The sequence below is a fragment of the Monodelphis domestica genome, chromosome 2 (genome assembly GCF_027887165.1).
Source record: "Monodelphis domestica isolate mMonDom1 chromosome 2, mMonDom1.pri, whole genome shotgun sequence".
Taxonomy (NCBI): domain Eukaryota; kingdom Metazoa; phylum Chordata; class Mammalia; order Didelphimorphia; family Didelphidae; genus Monodelphis; species Monodelphis domestica.
In genome coordinates, this window is record NC_077228.1 from 175,480,160 (window position 1) to 175,505,204 (window position 25,045).

Here is a 25,045-nt window from a genome sequence, read left to right on the forward strand (position 1 = left end):
AAAAATCCTCAGATGAAAACTAAATTAGAGATCCTAAAAATCAAAGGAGAAATTAATAAAATTGAAAGTCAAAGAACTATTGATTTAATAAATAAGACTAGAAACTGATACTTTGAAAACACAAATAAAATAGACAAAGTACTAGTCAGCCTAATTAAAAAAAGTAAAGAAAAAAACCAAATTGACAGTATCCAAGATGAAAAGGGAGACCTCACCTCTAATGAAGAGGAAATTAAGGCAATCATTAAAAACTACTATGCTCAAATATATGGCAACAAATATGGCAATCTAGGTGATATGGATGAATACATACAAAAATATAAATTGCCTAGACTAACAGAGGAAGAAATAAATTACCTAAACAACCCCATATCAGAAAAAGAAATTGAAAAAGCCATCAAAGAACTCCCTAAGAAAAAATCCCCAGGTCCAGATGGATTCACAAATGAATTCTATCAAACATTCAAAGAACAACTAAACCCAATATTATACAAACTATTTGACAGAATAAGCCAAGAAGGGGTTCTACCAAATTCTTTTCATGATACAAACATGGTACGGATCCCAAAGCCAGGCAGGTTAAAAACAGAGAAAGAAAACTATAGGCTAATCTCCCTAATGAATATAGATGCAAAAATCTTAAATAGGATACTAGCAAAAAGACTCCAGCAAGTCATCACAAGGGTTATCCACTATGATCAGATAAGATCAGATAAGATTCATACCAGGAATGCAAGGATGGTTCAATATTAGGAAAACCATCCACATAATTGACCATATTAACAAGCAAACCGACAAAAATCACATTATCTCAATAGATGCAGAAAAAGCCTTTGATAAAATACAATACCCATTCCTATTGAAAACACTAGAAAGCATAGGAATAGAAGGGCCTTTCCTAAAAATAATAAACAGTATATATCTTAAACCATCACCAAGCATCATCTGCAATGGGGATAAACTCGAAGCCTTCCCAATAAGATCAGGAGTAAAACAAGGATGCCCATTATCACCTTTATTACTTAATATTGTACTAGAAACACTAGCAGTAGCAATTTGAGAAGAAAAAGAAATTGAAGGTATTAAAATTGGCAATGATGAGACCAAGTTGTCATTCTTTGCGGATGATATGATGATTTAAAGAATCCTAGAGAATCAACCAAAAAGCTAGTCGAAATAATCAACAACTTTAGCAAAGTTGCAGGATACAAAATAAACCCGCATAAGTCATAAGCATTTCTATATATCTCCAACCCAGTTCAGCAGCAAGAATTAGAAAGAGAAATTCCATTTAAACTCACCCGAGATAACATAAAATACTTAGGAATCTATCTGCTGAGACAAACACAGGAACTATATGAACACAACTACAAAACACTCGCCACACAATTAAAACTAGATCTAAACAATTGGAAAAACATTGATTGCTCATGGGTGGGACGAGCTAACATAATAAAAATGACCATCCTACCCAAACTTATCTATTTAGTGCCATACCCACTGAACTTCCAAAAAACTTTTTTACTGAATTAGAGAAAACCTATAACAAAGTTTATTTGGAAGAACAAAGGATTAAGGATATCCGGGGAAATAATGAAAAAAAAAAAAAACAAAGGAAGGTGGCCTTGCAGTTCCAGATCTCAAACTATATTACAAAGCAGTGATCATCAAAACAATTTGGTACTGGCTAAGAGACAGAAAGGAAGATCAGTGGAATAGACTTGGGGTAAATGACCTCAGCAAGACAGTCTATGACAAACCCAAAGACCCCAGCTTTGGGGACAAAAATCCACTATTTGATAAAAACTGCTGGGAAAATTGGAAGACAGGGTGGGAGAGATTAGGTTTGGATCAACACCTAATACCCTACACCACGATAAACTCAGAATGGGTGAATGACTTGAATATAAAGAAGGAAACTATAAGTAAATTAGGTGAACACAGAATAGTATACATGTCAGACCTTTGGGAAGGGAAAGATTTTAAAACCAAGTAAGACTTAGAGTCACAAAATGCAAAATCAATAATTTTGACTACATCAAATTAAAAAGTTTTTGTACAAACAAAACCAAAGCAACCAAAATTAGAAGGGAATCAACAAATTGGGAAACAATCTTCATAACAAAAACCTCTGATAAAGGTCTAATTACTCAAATTTATAAAGAGCTAACCCAGATGTACAAAAAATCAAGCCATTCTCCAATTGAAAAATGGGCAAGGGACATGAATAGGCAGTTTTCAGCCAAAGAAATCAAAACTATTAATAAGCACATGAAAAAGTGTTCTAAATATTTTATAATCAGAGAGATGAAAATCAAAACAACTCTGAGTATCACCTCACACCTAGCAGATTGGCCAACATGACAGCAAAGGAAAGTAATGAATGCTGGAGGGGATGTGGCAATGTGGGGACACTAATTCACTGGTGGTGGAGTTGTGAATTGATCCAACCATTCTGGAGGGCAATTTGGAACTATGCCCAAAAGACGATAAAAGACTGTCTGCCCTTTGATCCAGCCATAGCACTGCTTGCTTTGTACCCCAAAGAGATAATACGGAAAAAGACTTGTAGAAAAATATTCATAGCTGAGCCCTTTGTGGTGGCAAAAAATTGGAAAATGAGGGGATGCCCTTCAATTGGGGAATGGCTGAACAAATTGTGGTATATGTTGGTAATGGAATACTATTGGGCTCAAAGGAATAATAAAGTGGAGGAATTCCATGGAGACTGGAACAACCTCCAGGAAGTGATACAGAGTGAAAGGAGCAGAGCCAGTAGAACATTGTACACAGAGACTGATACACTGTGGTACAATCGAACGTAATGGACTTCTCCATTAATGGCAATGCAATGTCCCTGAACAATCTGCAGGGATCTATGAGAAAAAACACTATCCTTAAGCAGAGGCCAAACTGTGGGAGTAAAAACACCGAGGAAAGGCAACTGCTTGAAAACAGGGGTTGAGGGGATATGATTGAGGAGAGACGCTAAATGAGCACCCTAATGCAAATACCAACAACAAGCAAATGGGTTTGGAACAAGGACACATGTGATACCCAGTGGAATTGCGTGTCGGCTAGAGAAGGGGGACTGGAGGGGGGGAGGAGGGAGGAAAAGAAAATGATCTTTGTTTCCAATGAATAATGTATGAAAATGACCAAATAAAATAATGTCTAAAAACAAATAAACAAAAAGATAATGGATGCACATTTGTCAATGAGTAGCTGCTCCCTTAAGGCAGGGAAATTGGACTGGCTAGCTACTCTAAGTCCTTCCAAAACACTATGACTATACCTTTTCTCAAAGGACCTACTGAATTATATGCAGCTTCTTCTGAGCTTAGGTTAGTTTATATCTATGACAAAAACCACATTTTCTGGAAATATATGATTTGAAAAGTTTAACCATTCCAATTCTTGCCCTTGGTCCTTCCTTCAGTTACAATTCCTTTAAAGTAATGACTTGAAGACTACAATCTCTACTTTTCCTTAAAAACACTAAGTAAAGGGGATTAAAAAAAAACTTATCACACATGTTCCATGCATACAAGTACAATGTTAAGGACTTCATGGCCCTTTAATTGAAAATGTTTTGTTACCATATCGTGTAAAACATAGAAACAAGAATCCAAGGAAGCTAAGTCTATAACCAGATGATCATAGACTAAGAACCGGGGATTCTAATCATTTTTGTGTCCTGGACTAGTTTGGCAACAGTATAGTGAGAACTATGAACCTCTTCTCAGGAAAATCTTTTAAAATGCATAAAATAAAATACATAGGATTTCAAAAGAAACCAATTACACTAAAATATAATTATCAACATTTAAACAAAAAAACAAGTTCATGGATTCCAGGTTAAGCATTCCTGATTTAGAGCCTAGGTCATAGAGATCATTAAGTCTTCATTTTACAAATGAGGAACCCAAGGCACATAGAGGTTAAACAGCTTGCCAAGGGTCATTTCTAATAAGTATCTTAAGTAGAATTTAAAACCAGGTCTTCCTAGCTCCAAGTCCTATACCCTTCCACTAAGCACTGAACATATGACTCTCAGGAAGACAGAATAAATGCACTCTAATATGCTATTAATTGCATTTAAAAAAATGAAAAAACCCCAAAGACAGTATTTTGCTATTTTCTTTCTGTGAAGGACCTTATTCTTATCTTCTCTATACGTGTAATGTGATGAGAAAGTATCAAGAATTGCTATGACCACTTCAGACCTAAAGGAATAAATCACACAAGGTAGAGATGTAAACATTTATATAGAAAGTAGCAAAAAGCCTTGACTATTTTCTTCCTCATCACTGTAAAGATTTATCAGTACAAACATAATGGCAAAAATACAGAGAAGAGAATGACAGACTACAACATTTTAAGATTTGAAGTTCACAACTCACCGGAGTTTCCTCCCTTTGCTGGCTTTTCTATCAACTTTCTTGTGAATTTTACTTCGTAACTTCTGGATAGCCAACCACTGCCTGGAACAGCCACAAGCAAAGGTTAGGCACCAGCACAAATAAAAATTGTTATATACAGAATAGTAACCAATAACTCTGTAGAAAGAAATCAACCCACCGCCTTGTTCTTCATGACAGTTTGCAGTCAACATGACTAATTAATTGAGAAGCATTTTGCAAATGTTTTTAAAAAAAGGCAAGCTATGAACCTCTTTGGCAAATTTGGTTAATAATGTATTATATGGAGCAGTTGTGACAAGGGCTAAATTTTCCAGGGTTTAGAAAAACACATCAACCTAAAAGGGATGCTGTCTTCTCAAACATGTAAAATTAAAAAAAAAATTTATTGTTGCTACCTCTAACTGACTTAACTACAGATATTCTTTACATTTAAGTTTTCTTTTGCTCATACACAGCTATTTTTATGTCTAATTTTAAATATCAAGCTGACCATTTTAAAACTGCCTACCTAAAAAAGGAGACAAAGTTGAAGAAATAATAAATTTTTTTCTGTGATCATTTCCTATGGGGGAAATGGCATTAAAGAGTTAATTTTCCAAGTAAAGCGTAGTTAGCTGAGAAAGTTTTTATAAATTGCTGGTGGGAACAAATGTTTAAAAAAAGAAAGAAAAAATAAGCTAGTCATTTTACCTGATTTACACAATGAAAACTCGACATCAGAAAAAAATCTAGCAAAATCCAATTACTGCAATCTTAATATAATCTTAATTACCATAATCTATTTTATTGTAAAGTCAGATAAATGTATAATATAATCACCACTTAAATGCAATTTTGCTCTATCATGTTAAATTTATAGTGAATAGTTTTCCATAATATTCCAGACATACACAAAATACTATGACACATTACCCTAAAATTCATGTAATATTTTACTTGAATAAAATTATTTCATCAACACAAATTTTGCACTGCATTCTTTGGCTTTCCCCAAACACTGTTCTGCCCAGAATCCCATTCTGGCTTTTCTAGCTTTTGTTTCCTTTTATGCTTTTTCAAATCATGGCTCATGGCTATTTAAATGTATATACTATTCATTAGGCAGCACTCTAAATGCCCCCCCCCCCCCCTTTCCCAACCACAGGATGAGGCAGACACACACACAAGAGCCTCCCTCTCTACTTTACATTCTAGTCTGACATCTGGGCAATGTTGCTGCGTTCCAATTTCTAATTGTGCCGAATCTTTCAGGGAGAGGTGGAGGTCTCACATTAGGGTAGTCTTAACAAAGCAGATTTGACTAGGAGCAAGGGACCTGTTGTGACACGAGGCCAAATTTTGACAGCAGGCAGCACTTAATCAGAGTGGCTGCTCTTTACCCTTTGGTAAGTAAGCAGGTAAAAAGGATCACAGCTGAAATCAGAAGAGGATCATTTTAATAACCAACAACAAAGAGAGACTACATACGCACATTTTGTGTGCTCTTTACAAACTCCCAAAGGAATAACAGAGTCCTGGGTTGCCTACAACATTTTCTGATGTTTTGTCTCTATGGCTTCTATATAGAGAGCTTTATAATTTAGAACAATCACTGCCTTTGAGAGAGAGAGAGTGTGTGTGAGTGAGTGTGTCTGTTGTCTGCCTGTTTATCTGTCTCCTTGCCTGTCTGTCTGTCTCTAGGGCAGCTCAAAGGAAAAAAGGTTACACAAGCTTCTTTGGATGAAGAAGGCATATCTAACTTTTTACCTGCCCATGGCCACCTGATCATTAGGATCCAAGGAACTGGTCTTCCGTTCTATTAATTCTCGAAGGAGCTAGAAGAGAAAAGAAAGCAAACCGATTTATTCATCATCTCCAAGCACTGACTTTAAAAGGGCACAGTAGGAATTCTGACTGGCACAGTGGCATCTCTAAAACTACAATCAATAAGACACAACCCAGTAGCAAGAGCATGACTGAATTCATGTTAACCCCTTCATATTTATATATCTTTTAAAAGGGTGGCTAGGGTTACAGCAGAGAACAGAAGTCCATTAGGAAGACTTATTATCCTGCAGTTCATTTCAAATGGATCAATGTGTGGGAGCAACATTCCCTTCATCGTTTTATGATTAGTTTTGTTCACCTCATTGATATCAATGGAGAATCTTTAAAAGGTCAGGTAGGAAGGGCTCCATAGCAAAATGGAATCAACGTCAGCCTACCTCTAATAGGAGGACAATGGTGTATGGTTAATTAATGTCTTGTAATCTACAATAAGAGAGAAGATCGTCCTTAGGGAAAATTCATTGTTATATATAATTAAAAGTATGCACCTCATCATTACTCTCCCTGAAGCTAAAACTATCTTTACTATAAAGTGACTAGCCTATATATAAGATGCTAGCATATTTATAGCCAGATTTCTGAGAGCCAAAGGAAAATAAGTCACCCATCAGAAGATACAACATATAGTCCCAGAATCTCACTCTATACAATTGACTCCATGGGAACTCTAAATTACTCTTCTGGCTTTCCTTTTAATTGCTATACACATATGTTAAAAGGAAGTTACTAACTATCAGCAGTACACAAAGGTCTTGGAATTCATAGTAGGCCTTCAAGTCTTAAGTGAATGTGAAGCAATAGATTGAGAGGAAGTAAGAAATAGAATGGAATCCTTTTAAAGGGTCATAATGATAATCCTAGACATAAACCCTCCAGCCAGGAAACCAGGAAATCTGCAGTAGAGTTGAAAATTTTTAAAATCTTCCAAGTGAAAACCATCTGAGAAGATATTAAAACAAGCATGATGTCTTAATCAGACACCAATAATACAAGTTTGATCTCAAAACCGGTTTCCTTTTTTTTTTTTAACCCATATAAGTAATTATCTTATAGGGCTGGCACATGTAACTATGTAGATATTTCACCAAATTAAATAGCTAAACCTATTAGGAAGGCAGAAGAGGGGGAATAAATTCCTGGGAAAATAGTTTCCTTTTTAATTTTCATTTGTTTACTTAAGTAGGCATTCCAAGAAGTAAAACACATTAAAAAAAATACCAACCTCCTTAAGATGCATTTTTATTGCAACAGGGAAAAGGATATCTCGATCGCAATTAAAAAACCTCCCTGGATGTTTTTTCATTTGCTTATTTTGGAGATTATTACCACAGCAATTACATTTAAAAATGCAGGGACCAGAGGCCACTGGTTTATTATCACTAGAAAACAGCAAGCTATTTCTCTACCCTGTTTATCTGATTGATTCCCAACATCTTTCTGGCAGCCAATCTATCAGTTTATCTCTCCTACTTCATCACAGTCACTTCTGGCAGCTAAATACAAGATCCAAATCCAGTGTTACACAGACATACGACACAGTAAACCTATGTAACACTGCAACTCTGTAAACAGTTGCCCTTAAGGCTAAGCAAAAATGGGCTTCTGGTTTCTAGTCAATATTCTGTCAAAAGCCAGGTAGGAGGGAAGAGTTAAAAAAACAAACAAACAAACAAAAAAAAAAACGAAGTAGCTGTCTTTCATTGCCCTTACCTTACATGGTTCTTTCTCACAAGGATCACAACTGCTCTGGGTTTCCTAATCTCTCTAGTCCCTTGGCAAAAGGGCAATAACACTCATGAGGAAGAAAATACACCTGGTAGCCTCAATTGGTACACCATGATTGCCTTCTTCAAAAGGAAGTCCCATCTCTGCCTTTCTCAAAGACCAGGAATTTGAGCCTCACAACTTCAACAGATTATACTTGCAGTGGTTTCTGCAATTCAAACACTAAATTGGGGTAGCATTTACTTTAGAGCACACTGTGTACATTATATATTCTGGTCTGCATTTTAAAATATGGCCTGTCACCTTAGTAGCCAAGTGCCTTATGCTGCTATTTCTATTTAGTCATTCATTATTAGGGAACATTGTTTTATTAGACTATCTGATAATGTCTAGCTTATTCATTCCAATGTTTCAGAACTGCTACAACCAGGATAGGAAGGAGAAAGCAAGCAAAAATTACAACAAGCCAGCTGTTTACACTCCTGTTGCTTATATCAAATTTAAAAGAAAACTGTCTTCTTGACAGTTACTGAGAGATGTGGGATGCAACATTTATTTTTGCCCTATGTTCTGCTTTAAAAGCAGAATGCTGGTTTTAAACTAGGAATAAAAGTTTTCTATGAAGATTAAAATTCACATCTCTATTAAAGTTATTTGGTTTTTTTTGCAAGTGTTCGACAGTTTCTCTATCTAATATTTATAGTGCTCTTCTATGATTCAGATGATGGTGAAATCCATGAAATGTCCTTGTATCCCATTAGATTCAGTTATCACTTATACAAGTAGTCCCCAACTTATGGATGTGGTTCAAAAACTTTTTGAAATAATTCAGAATTCAAAAGTTTTCCATGGAAGCATTATGAATGTAGTTTAATGCTCTTGTCAGTCCCCCAAATACCTGGCCTACATGAGGGTAAGCTCCTTGAGGACTTTTTCCTATTGGCCTTTTTAGTCCCAGCACCTAGTATAATGCCTAAGCAGAGAGTAAGTACTTAATAGATGCTTTTATTTCTATAAGTAAATGAATTCTGACTTCCAGTTAATCAGTTTCAAAAAGGTACCTCCATCTTCAGAAGAATTAGTCAGGAGCAATGTGAAAAGTAGAGAAGGTAAGGAAGGAGGGATCTAAACATCTGTTAAATCATCTGCAACAGTATAAGAGATGGTACCACTTCAGTCCCCCAGGCATTCTGCCCATTTCTATAAATTAGTAAGAGACAGCAAAACAGCATGGTGTAGGGGAAAGAGCTTTAGAATTAGAAGACCTAGTTTTTAACCTTAGCTCTTCTACTCATAAATACATGACTGTGGGCAAATCACATAATGTAGTTGAGGAAACTAGCGCCCAAATAATACTGTATATTTAAATATCCTTTGTTATGAAATAAGGTTATTAAATCTTGGACATAAGCTCCCATTTTCCATCATTTCATATCTTTCTCATTTGGTTCATCATCTCAAATCCAAGCTCCTCAAGAACTTGTGACCAATTTCCACTTTGGGGAGGAAGGTTTGGATGTGTTTGCTTGTTTGTTGTCCTCTACCGTCTCCTCTGAAGTGAGGACCAATGACAATAAGTTGTTTGCCTAAGGTTTCATAAAATGAAACAAGGATAATCTAAAACTTGAACTCAGCTCCTCTGATTCCAAATCCACCACTCTCTTTACTGTCCTACCTTGATTCCAACTTGTCCTACCTTGAAACCAACTGGTTTCAAGTTTCAGTGATTTTCAAGAACCTATTTCTGGGTAACTCTGGGTTCAACTGTGATTCAATTAGCTGTGTTACTAAAATTCAAATACAACACAGAAAGATGGAAATTGATAAGCAATCTAAAATCCCAACCTGAGACAACATATCATAATTTTTCAACATCCAAATTATCAAAATTGCTAATACATAAAATGAAGCTTTTTGGGTCCCTCTTCCTCTCTTCTTCCTAGAAAGGTCCTATAGTTAGAAGTTGTGGAATGGCCAAAAATAAATAAGTAGTAGAGAGAAGGAAAGGCCAGAGGACATGGAAAAATGCATAAAAATGAGTAAATCAATGCTGAAAACCAATGTAATATATCTATATGATTCTTATGACTTTACAACACTTATCAATGATGATTTCAATCAAGAATGGTCAGGCAATCACTGTTCCCTTATTCTTCATTCAGTTTGACTTAAGGAGTGAACCTGATGATGAGAGTAATAATAATAATTTTAAAAGCTCTCATTTAGATAGAATTCCCTAAGGCAGAAAAAACATTAAAAAACAAATACACCCTTAACTTCTGCTTAGTATCAATTCTTAAGGTAGAGAGAGGTAAGGCCTAGGCAACTGAAGTTAAATAACCTACCCAGGGTCACACAGGTGGGAAGTGTCTGAGGCCACATTTGAACCTGGGCCTTCCTGGTTCTAGGCCTGGTGCTCTATTCACTGTGCTACCCAGCTGCCTTGAAACCATCTCTTTCCAAATTCCAATTTCAAGGTACTTCTCATCGCACCACACTAACTTTCCTAATTAATTACCTGAAGTAACCTAATCTTCCCAATACTTTCTTAGAGCAGAGAATCTTTATTCTGTTGAAATACAATGACTCTTCTTACTGTATATGATTCTAATGGACAACTTTTATTCTCTTTTCCAGGGATTTCTAGGCTACTCTTCGAGGTGCAGCTCCAAATAAATTCAGGTTTAATGTTGGGACAAAATGAGACACTTCCAAGTCACTGAACATTTAAACAAAAAGGAAGATTATTTCATTCCAACACATCAGGCATCCAGTGACACTTAGCTTCTCTGGACCTAACCTCCCTTATGTTCATCTGGAAACTCATCTGACCATCCAGTCATGAGGGTATATATGGTTATAGTCTTAAGCACCCATCAAATGTGAAAGGCCCAGACTCAATGGAGCTGGTATCTTTTTTTAAATGTCCTTAGGTCAGTGGTGTCTAACTTAAATAGTAATGGGGCCACAAAACTATACATAAGGATCTCTGAGGGCTACATGACTTAGAAAACCACATATTAATATTATTTATATTTTGTGATATTTCTACTTATTTTGTTAAGCATTCCTAATTACCTTTTAATCTGGTTTGGGTTACTCTTAAGTATTAAGAGTAAGTACTAAGAGTATTAAGGGTCACATATGACACCTCAGCCCTAAATAACCAATAAGCTATATTGGAGAAGACAGGGATGCTTGATCAGGTACCAGAGTGCTTTGCCTTCTTTTAGATAAAGTCTCCTCAGATTTGGTGGAGAAAGACATCTAGTTCTATCACATGGAGGTATAGCTAAAAAAGGAGTACACTCAGTCAGTATTGGTAGCTCCAACTGTAAGAGGTTTTGCTGTGAGTAATCCATTTATTATGATCCAGGAAGTCTGTCATCATTGAATATTAGATTTGGAAGGGACTTTGGAGCTTACTTTGTCCAATACATCTTATAGATTAGAAAAAATGAGGTTTATCAGGGAAGATAAATGACAAAGGTCATACAACTAGTTAATGACAATCAATGCTAGCATTCAGATCTGCTACTGGAAACCTGCTCTTCTTATCCCTTAAGACTTTCAAACTCTTCCTCCTGTCAGTCCTTTCTTAAGACATTACTACTGCTCTCATTTTACTTTTCTTCCTTTCTGATCAGAACTCTGTTCTCTAGTATCTCAAACCTTGGTCCTTTCACCTCTCATCCCTCAACCCTAGATTACTCCTGCTCTCTGCTTCCTCTACTCAAACTCATATGTAACTGGAAAAAAGCTGGAAGAAGTCACCCAACTGGGCTAACTGGGTACACAAAAATATATGTTATGCAACTTCAATTGAATCCTTATTGGAACAAGGTAAACCTTTTATTCTACCTTCACAGATTCTCTTATCTCAACTTCAGTGAAGAAGCTACCTTCTTTCTTCTCAAGTTTCCTACAAGTCCCCTTCCTTTCCTCAGACTACCTACCTAAGAAAATTCTCACCATTCTACATGAGCTCCCTTTCTTCACTCTTCTTTATCTCATACCCTTTTATTCCACACCCATTCTTTCTTCTTTTCCCTCAGGTTCTTGACAACGAGGTAGTTTTTTTTCTTTGCTAGGAGGCCAACCCTGCTACATATACCCTTGATCCCATCTTTTTTTCAGACGAATGTGACCTCAACTACTTTTTTTGTTTCCATATTGTTTATTTTTGGAAGAAAGTAATCATATGAAACCAAAACTCCTAAACAAAAACTCAAATAAGTGAAAAATCACATACTTTTATCTACATTCTGACTCCAACAATTCTTCTCTGGAGGTGGATAGCATTCTTTGCCATAAGTCCCTGAGAATTTTCCTGGATCACTATATTGTTGAGAGTAGCTAAGTCTATCACAGTTGACCTCAATAATCTTTATCAAATCTTCAGTCTCTCCCTAATTACTGAGGTTCCTTCCCTATCACTTTCAAATAGACCCAAGTCTCCCTCATCCTTTAAAAAAAACTTCACTAAGGGGGCAGCTGGGTAGCTCAGTGAATTGAGAGCCAGGCCTAGAGATGGGAGGTCCTAGGTTCAAATCTGGCCTCAGACACTTCCCAGCTGTGTGACCCTGGGCAAGTCACTTGACCCCCATTGCCTAGCCCTTACCACTCTTCTGCCTTGAAGCCAATACACAGTATTGACTCCAAGACGGAAGGTAAGGGTTTAAAAAAAAAAAAACTTCACTAAGGAGAAGCTAAGTGGCTAATTGGATAGAGTGTCAGGTCTAGGGTAGGAGAACCTAGATTCCAATGTGACAGCCTTAGACACTTCCAAGCTATGTGACCCTGAACAAGTCATTTAATCCCAAGTGCCTAGTCCCTGCCCTTCTATTTTAGAGTTATTATTAAGACAGAAAGTAAGGGATATTAAAAAAAAAAATCCACGCCATGTCTTCTGATAGCTCTTCTTGATCTCTTTTGCTGGCCTCATCTATATTACACTCCCAGATATGACCCCAACACATTGCCCTGTGTCTTCTCTTTCCAAACTTTTCTCTTGGTTCACATGGGTTTACTTATCATTTCTACGTAGATGATTTTCACTTATTCATATTATATTCATGTTACATATATAATATATAAATAACCCTCAGTCTCTTCCCAATCTTAAAGTCTATAGCACCACCAACTACTAAGTGCACATTTTAAATCAGATGTCTTAGAGCTATCTCAAATTCAGTATGTCCAAAATAGAACTCATTATCTTTATCCCTGCCTACAATTTCCCTTTTCAAATACCTCTATTTCTGTTAAAGGCATCTCCATTCTTCTAATTCCTGAGCTTCATCAAACATCACCATTATCATGAGCTCCTCATTCTCTCTCAGCTCACATATTTGGCTGTCAAATCCAGACATTTCTACTCCTAAACATCTAACTCTAAACCTCTAAACATCTAAACCTAAACCTCTATACTCACAGGTCTCCTGCAGGTTCATATCTTCCATCACAATTATTGCAATGACCTCCTAATGAATTGATCTCTTTGATTTAAACCTTTCTCCACTGTAGGGCATCCTATATATCATTGCCAAAGTCATTTTCTGACTATGTTATTCCTCTAATCAAAATCCCAATGGCTCCCTATTGCTTTGGAACCAAATAAACTCCATTACTTAGCTTTTAAAACTCTTTACTACCAGAAACTTTCTTTTTGATCACTTTGTACATGATTCTCAATCCTTTACTCTGTGACCTGGCCAAACTGGTTTTCACTCTGTTTCTTACATTTCTAAAATGGTCATCCTGCATGTCTATAATACACTCCCTCCTTTCCTCTGCCTCAAAGTTCCCCTTAAGTCTCAGCTCAGATATCATCTACACGATGCCTTTCCTGATGCCCTCTCTAACTAGCTTGCATTTAACTACTTGGTATATAATCCTCCTCTCTCTATATGTGTACCACTTGCCTCCCCCAACCCCATTCTCATTAGGATGAAAGCTCCTTGAGAGCAGGGATTGTTTTAATCTTTGTACTTGCATCTCTAGGACCTAGCACAGGGCTTGGAATATAGATGTCTTTAATAAAGGTTTGTGGATGGATTACATCAGGTTATCAAAAACAATGCCAAGACTCTGAAGGCTTACTCAAATTTTATGATCTTAGACATGACTTGTTCTTTCTACCAAAAAAGATTCATTAGGTTGGCCTAGTCCAGGTTTAGAAATGTAATAGGTACCCACAATGGCCAGCATATAAACAGACCTAGAGATGTAACAAGTCAATATTAAAAGAGGCCAGACCTACAAATTAGGAGTTGCTACATTTTTACAAGAAGTAGTCATGGGCCAAGCAATTCTTTGTTCCTCAGTTTCTCTCCCATAAACCAATCTCTCCCATAAACCAAAAGACATATTTAAAGTGCTTCAAGGAACAAAGTAGGAATAAGAACTACATTAGTTCTGTTAAGTAACAAGCAATATTCATGCCATGGTGACTAGAGAAGGTCATCTAACTGTTGAAAGGGAAAAGGTAGTATTTTCAAAGAAAGAGAAATGCAAGCCAGAAAATCAGAATACACAAATAAAAGCTACTAAACATCTTATAACTAGCATAACTCTTAATAGTGAAATTATAAATTACCTACTGCTGATTACTAAAATAAAAGGGGATATAGCCAGAGGCTACCACTAGAAAAGTCTGTCTATCTCTGCCTCACTGCCTCTGGTCTTTAAGGATTTGATTAGTTTTTCCACTTACTGATTCAGTGTTACATTCTGCCTATACTCAAGAGCTATCTAAGGCTTGTGATTCCAAGTGAATGATAAATTCATTTGCTGAATAAAGTAACACTGTTTTCACAGCATAAAACTCTAAAATACTTCCAAAGCTCTAATATTTCACTAAGCTTGGCCACTGAGGGTAAAATTTATTAGTCAAAACAGAAAACTTTATCATCAGATCCCATCTATTTCATTAGCTGTGATATATAGTGTCTCCCAATGTCTAATTATTAACTAGGAAGTGTAAGTAAATCACCATCCGCATTAAGCCCTGATGTGTGAAGACAGAGCAAGAATTAAGCAATTTCAACACTAAAAGCCTTTCTTTTATTTGAGTCAGGATTCTCGTCCTTTCTTTCCCCACTTCCTATATAAATAGCAAACAAATGGTGTTTCCAGAATGAGTTCTATACATAGATCTAGGATAAGTTCACCAGCCCTACTACTCACTTATACAAAAAGAGACAATGGTCTCAGAGGGCCTTATTGTAGTAAGGAAAGTGATTATGGGTTAGAACCTCTGCTTACTATCTCATTCAGTGCTCAGTGCTAACTACTCTTTTTTAAGGGCCTCAAATCCTGCATTTACACTTTAAAGGAGGTACAAGAAAAGAATTTATCATCAATTTTTGCAGGATTTCTATTAGCAGGATTCCAGAACTTATTCCAGTTTATTCTTGAAGTCATATCCTGTAGCTAGAAGAAAAACTGGTACAAAACTAAAGAACATTATTGTCTAAAATAATTTGTTTTGGGGACTAGTAGCTACATTTATAGTTTATATTCTTGGAGAAGAGGGAACTTGCATCATTCTGAGCTTCTACCAAATAAAGACTCCTAAGACCATTTAGTTAATATAGGGAAATAAATAAATGCCTTTAGGAAATCTATCAGGTGTTTAAAAAGGAATATTGTGCTGCTAAATGAGCATGTAGGTTATAATTAAAAACTAAGGAACTAGGTTTTGTTTTAATATCAGAGAAAAGATTTCTCTTTTTTGCTTTGCATTCTCCCCTCAAATTTAATAAGGTCATTGAAAGAATCCTACTCCCTCCATAGAAAATGTGTCAGAGTTGCAGCTGGGTGGCTTAGTGGATTAAGAGTCAGGCCTAGAGATGGGAGGTCCTAGGTTCAAATCTGGCCTCAGATACTTCCTAGCTGTGTGACCCCGGGTAAGTCACTTAGTCCCCATTGCCTAGTCCTTACCGCTCTTCTGCTTTGAATCAATCAATACACAGTATTGATTCTAAGATGGAAGGTAAGGGTTAAGGAAGGAAGGAAGGAAGGAAGGAAGGAAGGAAGGAAGGAAGGAAGGAAGGAAGGAAGAAAATGTGTCAGAAAACTATGCAAAATCAGATACACTCTTACTAAATGATAAAACTCTGGATTATGCTATAAAGTAAGATGCAATGGACACAAAATGGGATCTGACAAGATCATAGAAATCGAACGGGATGTACTAACCTTCTGATTCCATCACACTGTTGAAGAAAGCTCTCACTCAGGATTCAAACACATAACCATTTAGATCCTTGGTAGCTATCTCTCCACAAGGATAGAACTTCTAGCTAACCCTTACACTGTTAAGCATTATTTTCAAATGATGGTTAACTTATAAGGATAATACATTAACACTTAATACTAAGTCACTATGCTTAATTTAATAGCATAATTCTTGAGGAACATAAAATTCTTCATTTGGTACCATTAAATGATTGCCAGAAGCTGTATTTAATTTACATGTAATCAGCTGACAACTTATTAATGTTTATTAACTGGCAACAGGACTGTTTTGGCCACATATTTGCTTAGCAAACTCCTTGTGTGCCATTTGTTTGAAAAAGTTTCCAGAAAACTCTTTGCTGATTTATCCCACAAAGTATCATAGACTTTGGTTTTGCCTTTGTTTTAGACTTTTTACTTTTTTAAGTGAAGTCATGCTCTGATGCTTCTCAAAGCAAGAACACCGGAAGAAATGAGGGACCACTCATGTGTACCCTCCCTTTAAGCTATTTGATGAAGTTTCCGGGCCTTGCATTTAAAGTGTGACTTTGGGCCTTCCGTCCTGTGCAGACCGCATTACAGTAAGCACAGGCTATCGATCAAATGCCAATACTGATGCACCATTTGGATCTGAAAGTTGACAGACCTACAAATGGCAGAATTGTCTATATAGACTTTTTTAAGGAGACACTGCACCAAAAATAAAACCACACACATCTCAAACAAAATTTTTCAGCAAAGCGACTATTATTACTAAAATCTTGTTATCACTAAGACACACAGATGATTAGATTGGATAGATGTGGTTGTTTGGTTGGCTTGGTTATATGGGATTTAAACAAAAAATATGGCCACAGTCTGTCAAAAGAAACTTATTAGTCAAGGTACTAGATATTTTTTAATAAAATCCCCAATCAATCAAGTCTATATACTGCATATGGCAACTTTTAAAAATTACTATCAAGGTTTTTCTATTTATAATAGGTTTCAAAAAACTTGAGAGATACTACTTAGATCTCCCAAATGTCAGAATTGCTAAAAAATGATCTTAAAAAAAGATATGCTGTTCTCAGCAATGGAAATCTGCTGTTTTTTCAATACCTCTTTGAGGAGAGAATTCAAATTAAACTTCATAATGTTGTTTACTATCAACCAAACCATAGGAAAAATAAATGATAATAAGAACACTGTATGGCCATTAACCTTAGGAATGGCTTGAAAACATCTCTTATTCACACAAAAACCTAAATGCATCCAATTAAAGCAACCCGATCAACTGTCCATATTAATCATTCACCAATTTAATTAAAGTAAACCATCTTGTCAGAAAGCTTGCCTTTTCTCTATTTCTCAACATTATCGACTTTTAATAGTTCACTGGATTAGTAATTACTTGTTTATGGCATTATCAAATGCCTGGGAGACAAAAACCCAGCATGTGACCAAGGACAGTTATAGACATGTCCTGACAGCAAATCAGAAGAGAAATTTAACCCATCAAACTGGGCACCAAAAGAACAAAACCTATTATTCTTTTCTCTACTCTGCCACTTCAATTCAAAATGAAGGGAATAGTTAGAACAAAACTAAACAGAGCCAGGAGCAACATTCAAAATCCTAATGAGCCCTCAGAAATCCAAGCATTGATTTGTATATCTCCGTTCAATTGGTTCTTATGAACTGTAAATAAATTAGTTTTAAGTTTTCTTCCATGATTCTGTAAAGACTACAAAAGAAAACGTTTGAAAACATCGCTTACAAAGTTCAAATGTCATAAGCTCCGACAAATCACTTACTACAAGGAAGCAGGTCTTACTGAATCAGAAAATCTTCTAATAAATAGAGGAAAACAGATGGTAAGGTAGATCATACAGATAGAAATCACTTTCTATTTAAATTCATTGACAAAGTTGTGAGAAAGTATACAGAAATTAACAGAATTCCCCACCTTCCCCATAAAAGTTTACAAACATTCTCAGTTGTTCATAGTCAAGTCTAAATGTCCTTGGGAAAGAGTTTTGGTGGAAAAAAAAGCAGGATGACCTGAGATAATTCCTTTTGGAATGTTCCATCACTGTAATATATGTATAACCCAGATTGAATTGCTTGCCAGTCCTGGGAGGAGGAATAGAGAAAGGGATGGAGACCATCTGGATCATATAACTTTGGAAAATTTATGTGGAAATTTGTTATTACATGTAATTGGGGAAAAAAATCAATCAATAAATGAATGAATAAAGTAACCCTAACTCTTACATTACTAGGAGTCTTTTAATAAGTGAATATTTCAGTTCCCTTTATCAAATCTCCATCTCAAAGTATCCATCAAACTACTAGCCATCACAAAACTGCAGAACTAGTCTTTAATTAAAAATATCCAGTGACATCAGCTTAGTAGTTGTACTCACCTAAAGGAAAAACTTATATAAGGACCAAGTAAATTATGCTTGGCTATTTAAAAACTGGGTATCATTATGTTATCATGAAGTCCATTTATATTTGAAGGAAGGCAAATTTAAGAAATACTTTTCTGGGACTTTGAAAAAAGCTGTTTAAAATTGCAACTAAAGTACCATAGCAGGGAGTGGAGGACAAGCCCAGAATAACTCTCAGCTGTTGGGACATTTGCACAATTTAATGACACCTGAATTAACAAAGGATGGCTTTGAAACCTTGCAGTGAAACATTAACATTCAATACAATTATAATCTCTTTTTTGAAAAAATATAAGATTCAAAGAGTCTGGGGTTTGACTTTAGTAAAAAAACAAAACAAAACAAACAAACTTGTAATATGTATTATACCCACCACCACGCAAGCTCTTCGTTGTGATCATATGAAAAACAAAAATGTAACCTCCCAGGCCTATTGTAATACATTGTACCACTTCTGAATGCAATACTTAGCTCTGGCTTACTACCCTGACAAATAAAGGAAAGCACTTTATGAAACCAATTTAATTGGGAGGTGACAGAAAACATACAGCTATTTTCTTTAGCCTTATCATTGAACTGGCTTCAGCTCCAATCTCTGGCAAATCCCACTCAACAGAAAAAATTAACCAGGTCAGCAGAACAGGTGCTACGTTGTGTCTGTCAAGGGCCTGGCATCCCCACAATTACTTGCACACAATGAAGCAGTAATCTTTACAGATCATCTCTCCCAAGAAGCATTTTGGGAGGGAGAGCAAAGCTAAAGGGAGAGGGTGAAAGGGGAAAGGAGAGAAGGAGTAGGAGGCAAAGAGAAAAAGCAAGAAAGGAAAATGAATGTGCAGCTGCCTTGCGGCTCAGCAGATGTCGGCGTGTGATGTACGAGGCTAGGATAAGCTGTCGTAGCCTGCTGCCAAAGAGTGGTAAGTGATTAAAGCCTGCACAGTTCTAAGCACCATATTTAGAGTCTGCGGGGTTTCAAGACTTGCACCCATTCCTTGCTGTGCTGCCAGATGTTGGCAACTGGTCCTGTTCCTACTGACTGTGCACGGATGGCAGCAGTTGGTACAGAAGCAAAGCAATCTGGAATGCTTCCGGAGATGCTGTACATTAACAAGTGTCACCCATCATTCACCTTTACAGAAGGCTGAAACAACTCCAATTTGCTGCCACTTCCCTCTTGGGAAACAGCCAAGATAAAGTTGTGCCTGGCAGTCCCATTTGTTTTACTCAGGTGTTTCAGCTGCCTCACTGACCTCTATTAGTTTAAGTTTTAATTTAGATTAACCCCAGCACCCCAATTAACCAGCAAGGGGAAAAGCTAAGATGTGACTCGTCATAACTCTGAAATCAGAATTTATCGAAGTTAAAATTATTAGTCAGGATGAAGGGCCAATCAACTAATGCTATTTCTCTTTAAATGTCTCTTCAGGTCAAAAAAAAAAATTGTCAGAGCCTAAGGATTGTCAGTGGAAGCGTCTTCTCCCTGCTAATTTCAGTTTGTTTTATTAAGCCCATTTAATTTATGATGCACTTTCTATCTAACAATACACACTTGAATTAATGGGGATTGGAACATTTCTGATTGTCTCTTGTGATCTCACACAATTATCCAGCATTAATATCCCAGATCATGCCATTCTGTAGACACTCCAGAACAGAATAGAGTTCCCTATTCAGCTGACAAGAGAATACAGGATAGAAAAAAAAAGGAAAAGAAGAAAGAATCAGGAACTCTGAGAACAACTGAGTTTTTCCCTATCCCTCTTAGCCAGCCCCCTCATCATCGCTCTTAAGCTTCATGTACATTTACAATTTTATAAAAGAATGCTATAGAGTAAATGGAAAGAGAGAGTAATGGATACCTTTTTTTCCCCCCTGTAGGGCAAAAGCAGAAGAATCCCTTGCTAAAATGGGTTTATTCTTTGAGTTCTAACAATGTTCACGTGCTTTCTAAGGAAAATGCTTTTTTGGGATCTCTATATTTTAATAAGTGTGGTCAATAGTCACACCTGCAACAAGTAGTTTTCATGGGTTTTTTTTGGCTAAAGCTGTTCACTCACCTCAGAATTCTATAAGAGAAAAAAACTTTGATAAAAGTAAGCTACCTCAATTCTGAATAGCACCCTGATCATCCTTTGAACTAGGAAAGGTACAATCTATAGGGAAAATGTTAAAGCTCATTTAATAAGGATTTTTCACTTAATAAGAAATGTGGCAAATCAAGAAAACCAATATTATAGTAAAAAAACCTTTAATTCTTCGGAGTAAACATTAAAAACCTCTTAATAGAACAGGCATCAATAACATCACAGAATCGAATACAAATTTCAGAAATGAGGGTTTGGGGGAAAAGGGTATGAGATATGGCTGCAAATGAGGACATTTACACACATGGGGACTCTATCACACATTTTACTGGCATTACTGTATGATCTTAGAAGTTAGGCAGATGTTTTCATTACTAGTCTAATCAATGATGGTGAGTACATAGGAGGCACTCAATAAAGATCTGTTGAATTGATTGGAATAGACAAGAAAAAGCATCCAAGACTAGACTCTGAATATATAACAACAAAGCTGGGATTACAACTTACAACAGAGTTAAGATGCCAGGCCATGGTCCAAAACCTAATAGAACAGTGGTACAACACAAAATCAAATAACTAACAAATTGTTACATATCACAAAGTAGTTGGGAAAGAATAACTTCCAATCTCCTCTCCCCAAGATCTCTTATCTCAAAGAAAGCAAATCATTAGGCTTTCCTACCTCCTTATCTCCCCTGACCTTTACAAGTCAGAAGAACCACTCCTAAGGACATAGCTACCTCTTCATAAGCTCCCCCCCACCGCCAGCCTATTGAAACTCATGATGAAGCTCATTCAGTGATGGAGCTCCTGAGACATTTTCTAACTGGCTAGACTTTTGCTCCTAGATTTTAAGTTCAGCTGCCAGACCATGGGGTATTGAACAGAGTGGGTGGAGGTTTGCATCAGGAATCTATAAAATGCTTGTATCTGCACCCATGTGTTGGGCATCACCATTAGGGTGTGACCCCTTCTCATGAGAAAGATTAAACCTTGCTTCTGTTCACTTAAAAAAAAAAAATCCCCTCTCCCCACTTAGATCAAGTAGTTGAAAGCATTCATGTGCATAATTTATTGTATAATAAACAAGCCCTAATGAGGCATATGTAGTTTTTTAATTTTATAAAGGGGAAACTCACTAATTCAATACACACATGACACCAGTCCTGAATTCAAGAGGTCTGGCTCCCAGGCCAAAACATGAGCCACTTCTCTCAACCAGAGACAAGGTACTATTCTGAAAATTCTAAAACACAGGCTGAACGATTTTTTAAAACACGTGGTAAGACAACAAGTTAGTTCAGTGGACAGAATGACAGGTCTGGAGAGGGAAGGTCCTGCCTAGGTTCAAATCTGGCCTCAGACACTTCCTACCTGTGTGACTGGGCAAGTCACTTAACTGCCATTGCTTAGCCCATACTGCTCTTCTGCTTTGGAACTTATACTTAGTATCTATTTTAGACAGAAGGGCTTAATTAAAAAAAAAATACCTGGTGATAAAAATCATCATCATCAAAGATCTCTTCATCCATATCCTTCAGGTGAGCATTGGCAGGGACTTCAGGCAATATTTCCTGCATCATAGAGAGAAGGAGGTAAATAGATTTTTAAATTTTCATTTTTCTTATTAATATCCTCACCCCCCTCACCCCACTGTGACTACTGATAGGCCGAATTTTTTCTATGAAAACTGTCTTTGACCAATTAATTACCTATTAGGAAATGGCTCTTAGTTTTGTTTATTCTTAATTTAGCTGAGATGACAGACTTTGAGCAAAGATACTCAATTGGAGAATTTCTATAATCCTGAGGATTCACTATGTATCCATTGAAATGGCAAATAGTTAGTGCTGGAATGCTATGTGAAGACAGGCACTATAAATGAAACTGTGAATTGGTCCAACTACTCTGAAAAAAAAACTTGAAATTCTTCAAGAAAAGTGACTAAAGTACCCTTTGACTGAGCAATACCCACTATCATTCATATATGCCAAGGAAGTCAAAGACCGAAAAGCTCAATATTATTAGGATTGTTCTTTTTATTTTTAACAACAAAAAATAGAAAAAATGGGTTCCTATCAATAGAGGAATGACTATACAAACTGTGGCATAGTAGTACAGATCTGTGATCTCTTTAACATATTTCCTTCAACAATCAAGATCACAAGCCCCACCTATGTCTACACATACTATGAATGTGTCAATTGTTGATTATGGACAATTTGGGAATTTGTTTTGTTTGATTATGCATAGTTGTTTGCAAAATTTTTGTTTTCTTTTTATCTTTTAAATTGGGGGGGATTAGAAGAGAAAATAAGTGCTTATCAAATTAAAAATAATATAAAATGAGATAAAAAATAATGATGTGAATGGAACAGAATTCTATTAAGAAATTATTTTGCATCAAGCCCAGGAACAATGGAGAGCCTCCAAAATGAGGTCCATAACCCCACAAAAGAGTTTGATTTAACACAGAAAAATACAAGTGTATCAAAAATGCCTATTGCCTAGATATACAGTTTGGTAAACAAGCTCTAGAACTCATCTATCAACATGTATTTATCTTAGACCAAGAGACAATGAATTGAACTGAACCTAGAAATCAAGGGATATTGGGATTTTTTGGAAAATGCAAAATTCTTCTGATGATTTCCAGTGTGTTGCTAGCTGGCAATTAGTCATGGAAGATAATAGTTTCCAAAGAATATTATCACCTACAAGGCAATGGATAGATATGGGGTATCTTTGAGCAGAATGCAACACATGCCAAATAAGGAAAAGATTATATCAAAATATTAACAAAAAAGAAGATAGTTTGATCTTATGGTGAGAGTGAGGGAAAACTAATGAGCACAGTAGTCCTCTCACAATGTTAACACGAATCAAGGAAGGTCTCTAGATTTCCATACCAAATTTATGGACCTGGGAGTCACAGAGAACAGGCAAGCATGGATGGAGAGAATACTCACACTCACACTGATGTGATTACATATCCATCTGAGTGAGTAAAGACAAAGAACACAGAGTAAATAAAGACTTCTAAAAGTCATCAGAATACTGATTAATATGATTTTGATTCTAGAGAGCTGATGACAAAATGTTTCCATTACCACTATCTTAACTGGTACCTTTAAAAAATGCCAAATCCCTTTACATGAAGTTTTTCATTTAATCCTTGACAGAGAAGTAATTAACTATGGTTATAGAATGTGGATGAAGATATCAGATATCATTGATATGTCTATTTTATTTAAATATTTTTGTTATTTTGGGCAGGAGGAAGGTACTTATTGAAAAGTGTCTACATATATTTAAAGAATCAATATCACTTTCTAAAAAAGAAGTGGAGGAAATGGAATATAATGGGATATTATTATGCTTTAGGAATAATAAATATGATGAAGTCAAAGAAGCATGGAATGAATTCTATGAACTGAAGCAGGGTGAAGTAAGCAGAGACAAGAAAATAATATACAAAATACCAAAACAATGTGAATAGAAAAAAACACTACACATGCCCCCCCCCCCAAATGCTACAAAATTACGATAAATATAGCCCCCTAGCCCGACACCCTTTGTAGTGGTAAAAGGTTCATGTATATAGAATATTGCATCTATTTTCAAGCATTTTTCTTCCTATTAAAAAATTGCATTATATGGGATGGCTCCCTGGGAAAGGGAGAAGGATACTGGGAGAAAGTTGAGTGATGTTAAAAACAAAGTAAATCAATAAGAATGTATTTTTAAAAAAGTATTGAGAGATATGCTAAAATGAATTTAAATAAAGTTGATTGGGCATTTTGTATCTATGGAATTATTCCTATATTTCTCCATGAAAGTATTGTATTAAGACAATCTACAACCTAAATTTTTCTCTAATTCTCTAACATTTTATATCTTTTAAAATGTAAATTCACAAGAGGGCAGATATCTACCCATTTGATTTGCTCAGTGGATGTGATAAAAATAATTAATAATTCCAACTTCATCCTCTTTTCTTTAAGGAGTGCTTCCCAAACACCAGTTCATTGCTGGCAAGGGTCCAAGGCAAATACCTAGTGGTTTACAAAACATACTACCAATATACTTTACCTCCTAAAATCTCTAAACTTAAAAAAAAAAAAAAACACCACCACCAGTCACTTTTTTTTAAACTTTTCTATCCCTTATACTCTTCTCTTTCTCAATTACCGTTTTTCCATTCTACACTTTTCTTACATGCTGACTTCCTGTGGATAATGATATCCACAAGAACCTGCTTAGTTTTTCAGTTAATTAGCCACACAGATATTGTGCCATCCATAAGCCA

At 36.1% G+C, this 25,045-nt stretch overlaps 1 protein-coding gene across 4 annotated transcripts in view; it reads right to left on the minus strand.

Annotated features, from left to right (window-relative positions):
- AATF (apoptosis antagonizing transcription factor) overlaps positions 1–25,045 on the minus strand; it is a 114,072-nt gene that overhangs the window by 46,526 nt on the left and 42,501 nt on the right. For all 4 annotated transcript variants that reach the window (XM_056816444.1, XM_007481893.3, XM_007481892.3 and 1 more), the window contains exons 8-10: positions 22,227–22,310; positions 6,171–6,238; positions 4,404–4,484 (exon numbers count right to left, since the gene is read on the minus strand). In XM_056816444.1, coding sequence (XP_056672422.1) covers positions 4,404–4,484; positions 6,171–6,238; positions 22,227–22,310 — 233 coding nt within the window. The remainder of the gene's footprint in view (positions 1–4,403; positions 4,485–6,170; positions 6,239–22,226; positions 22,311–25,045) is intronic.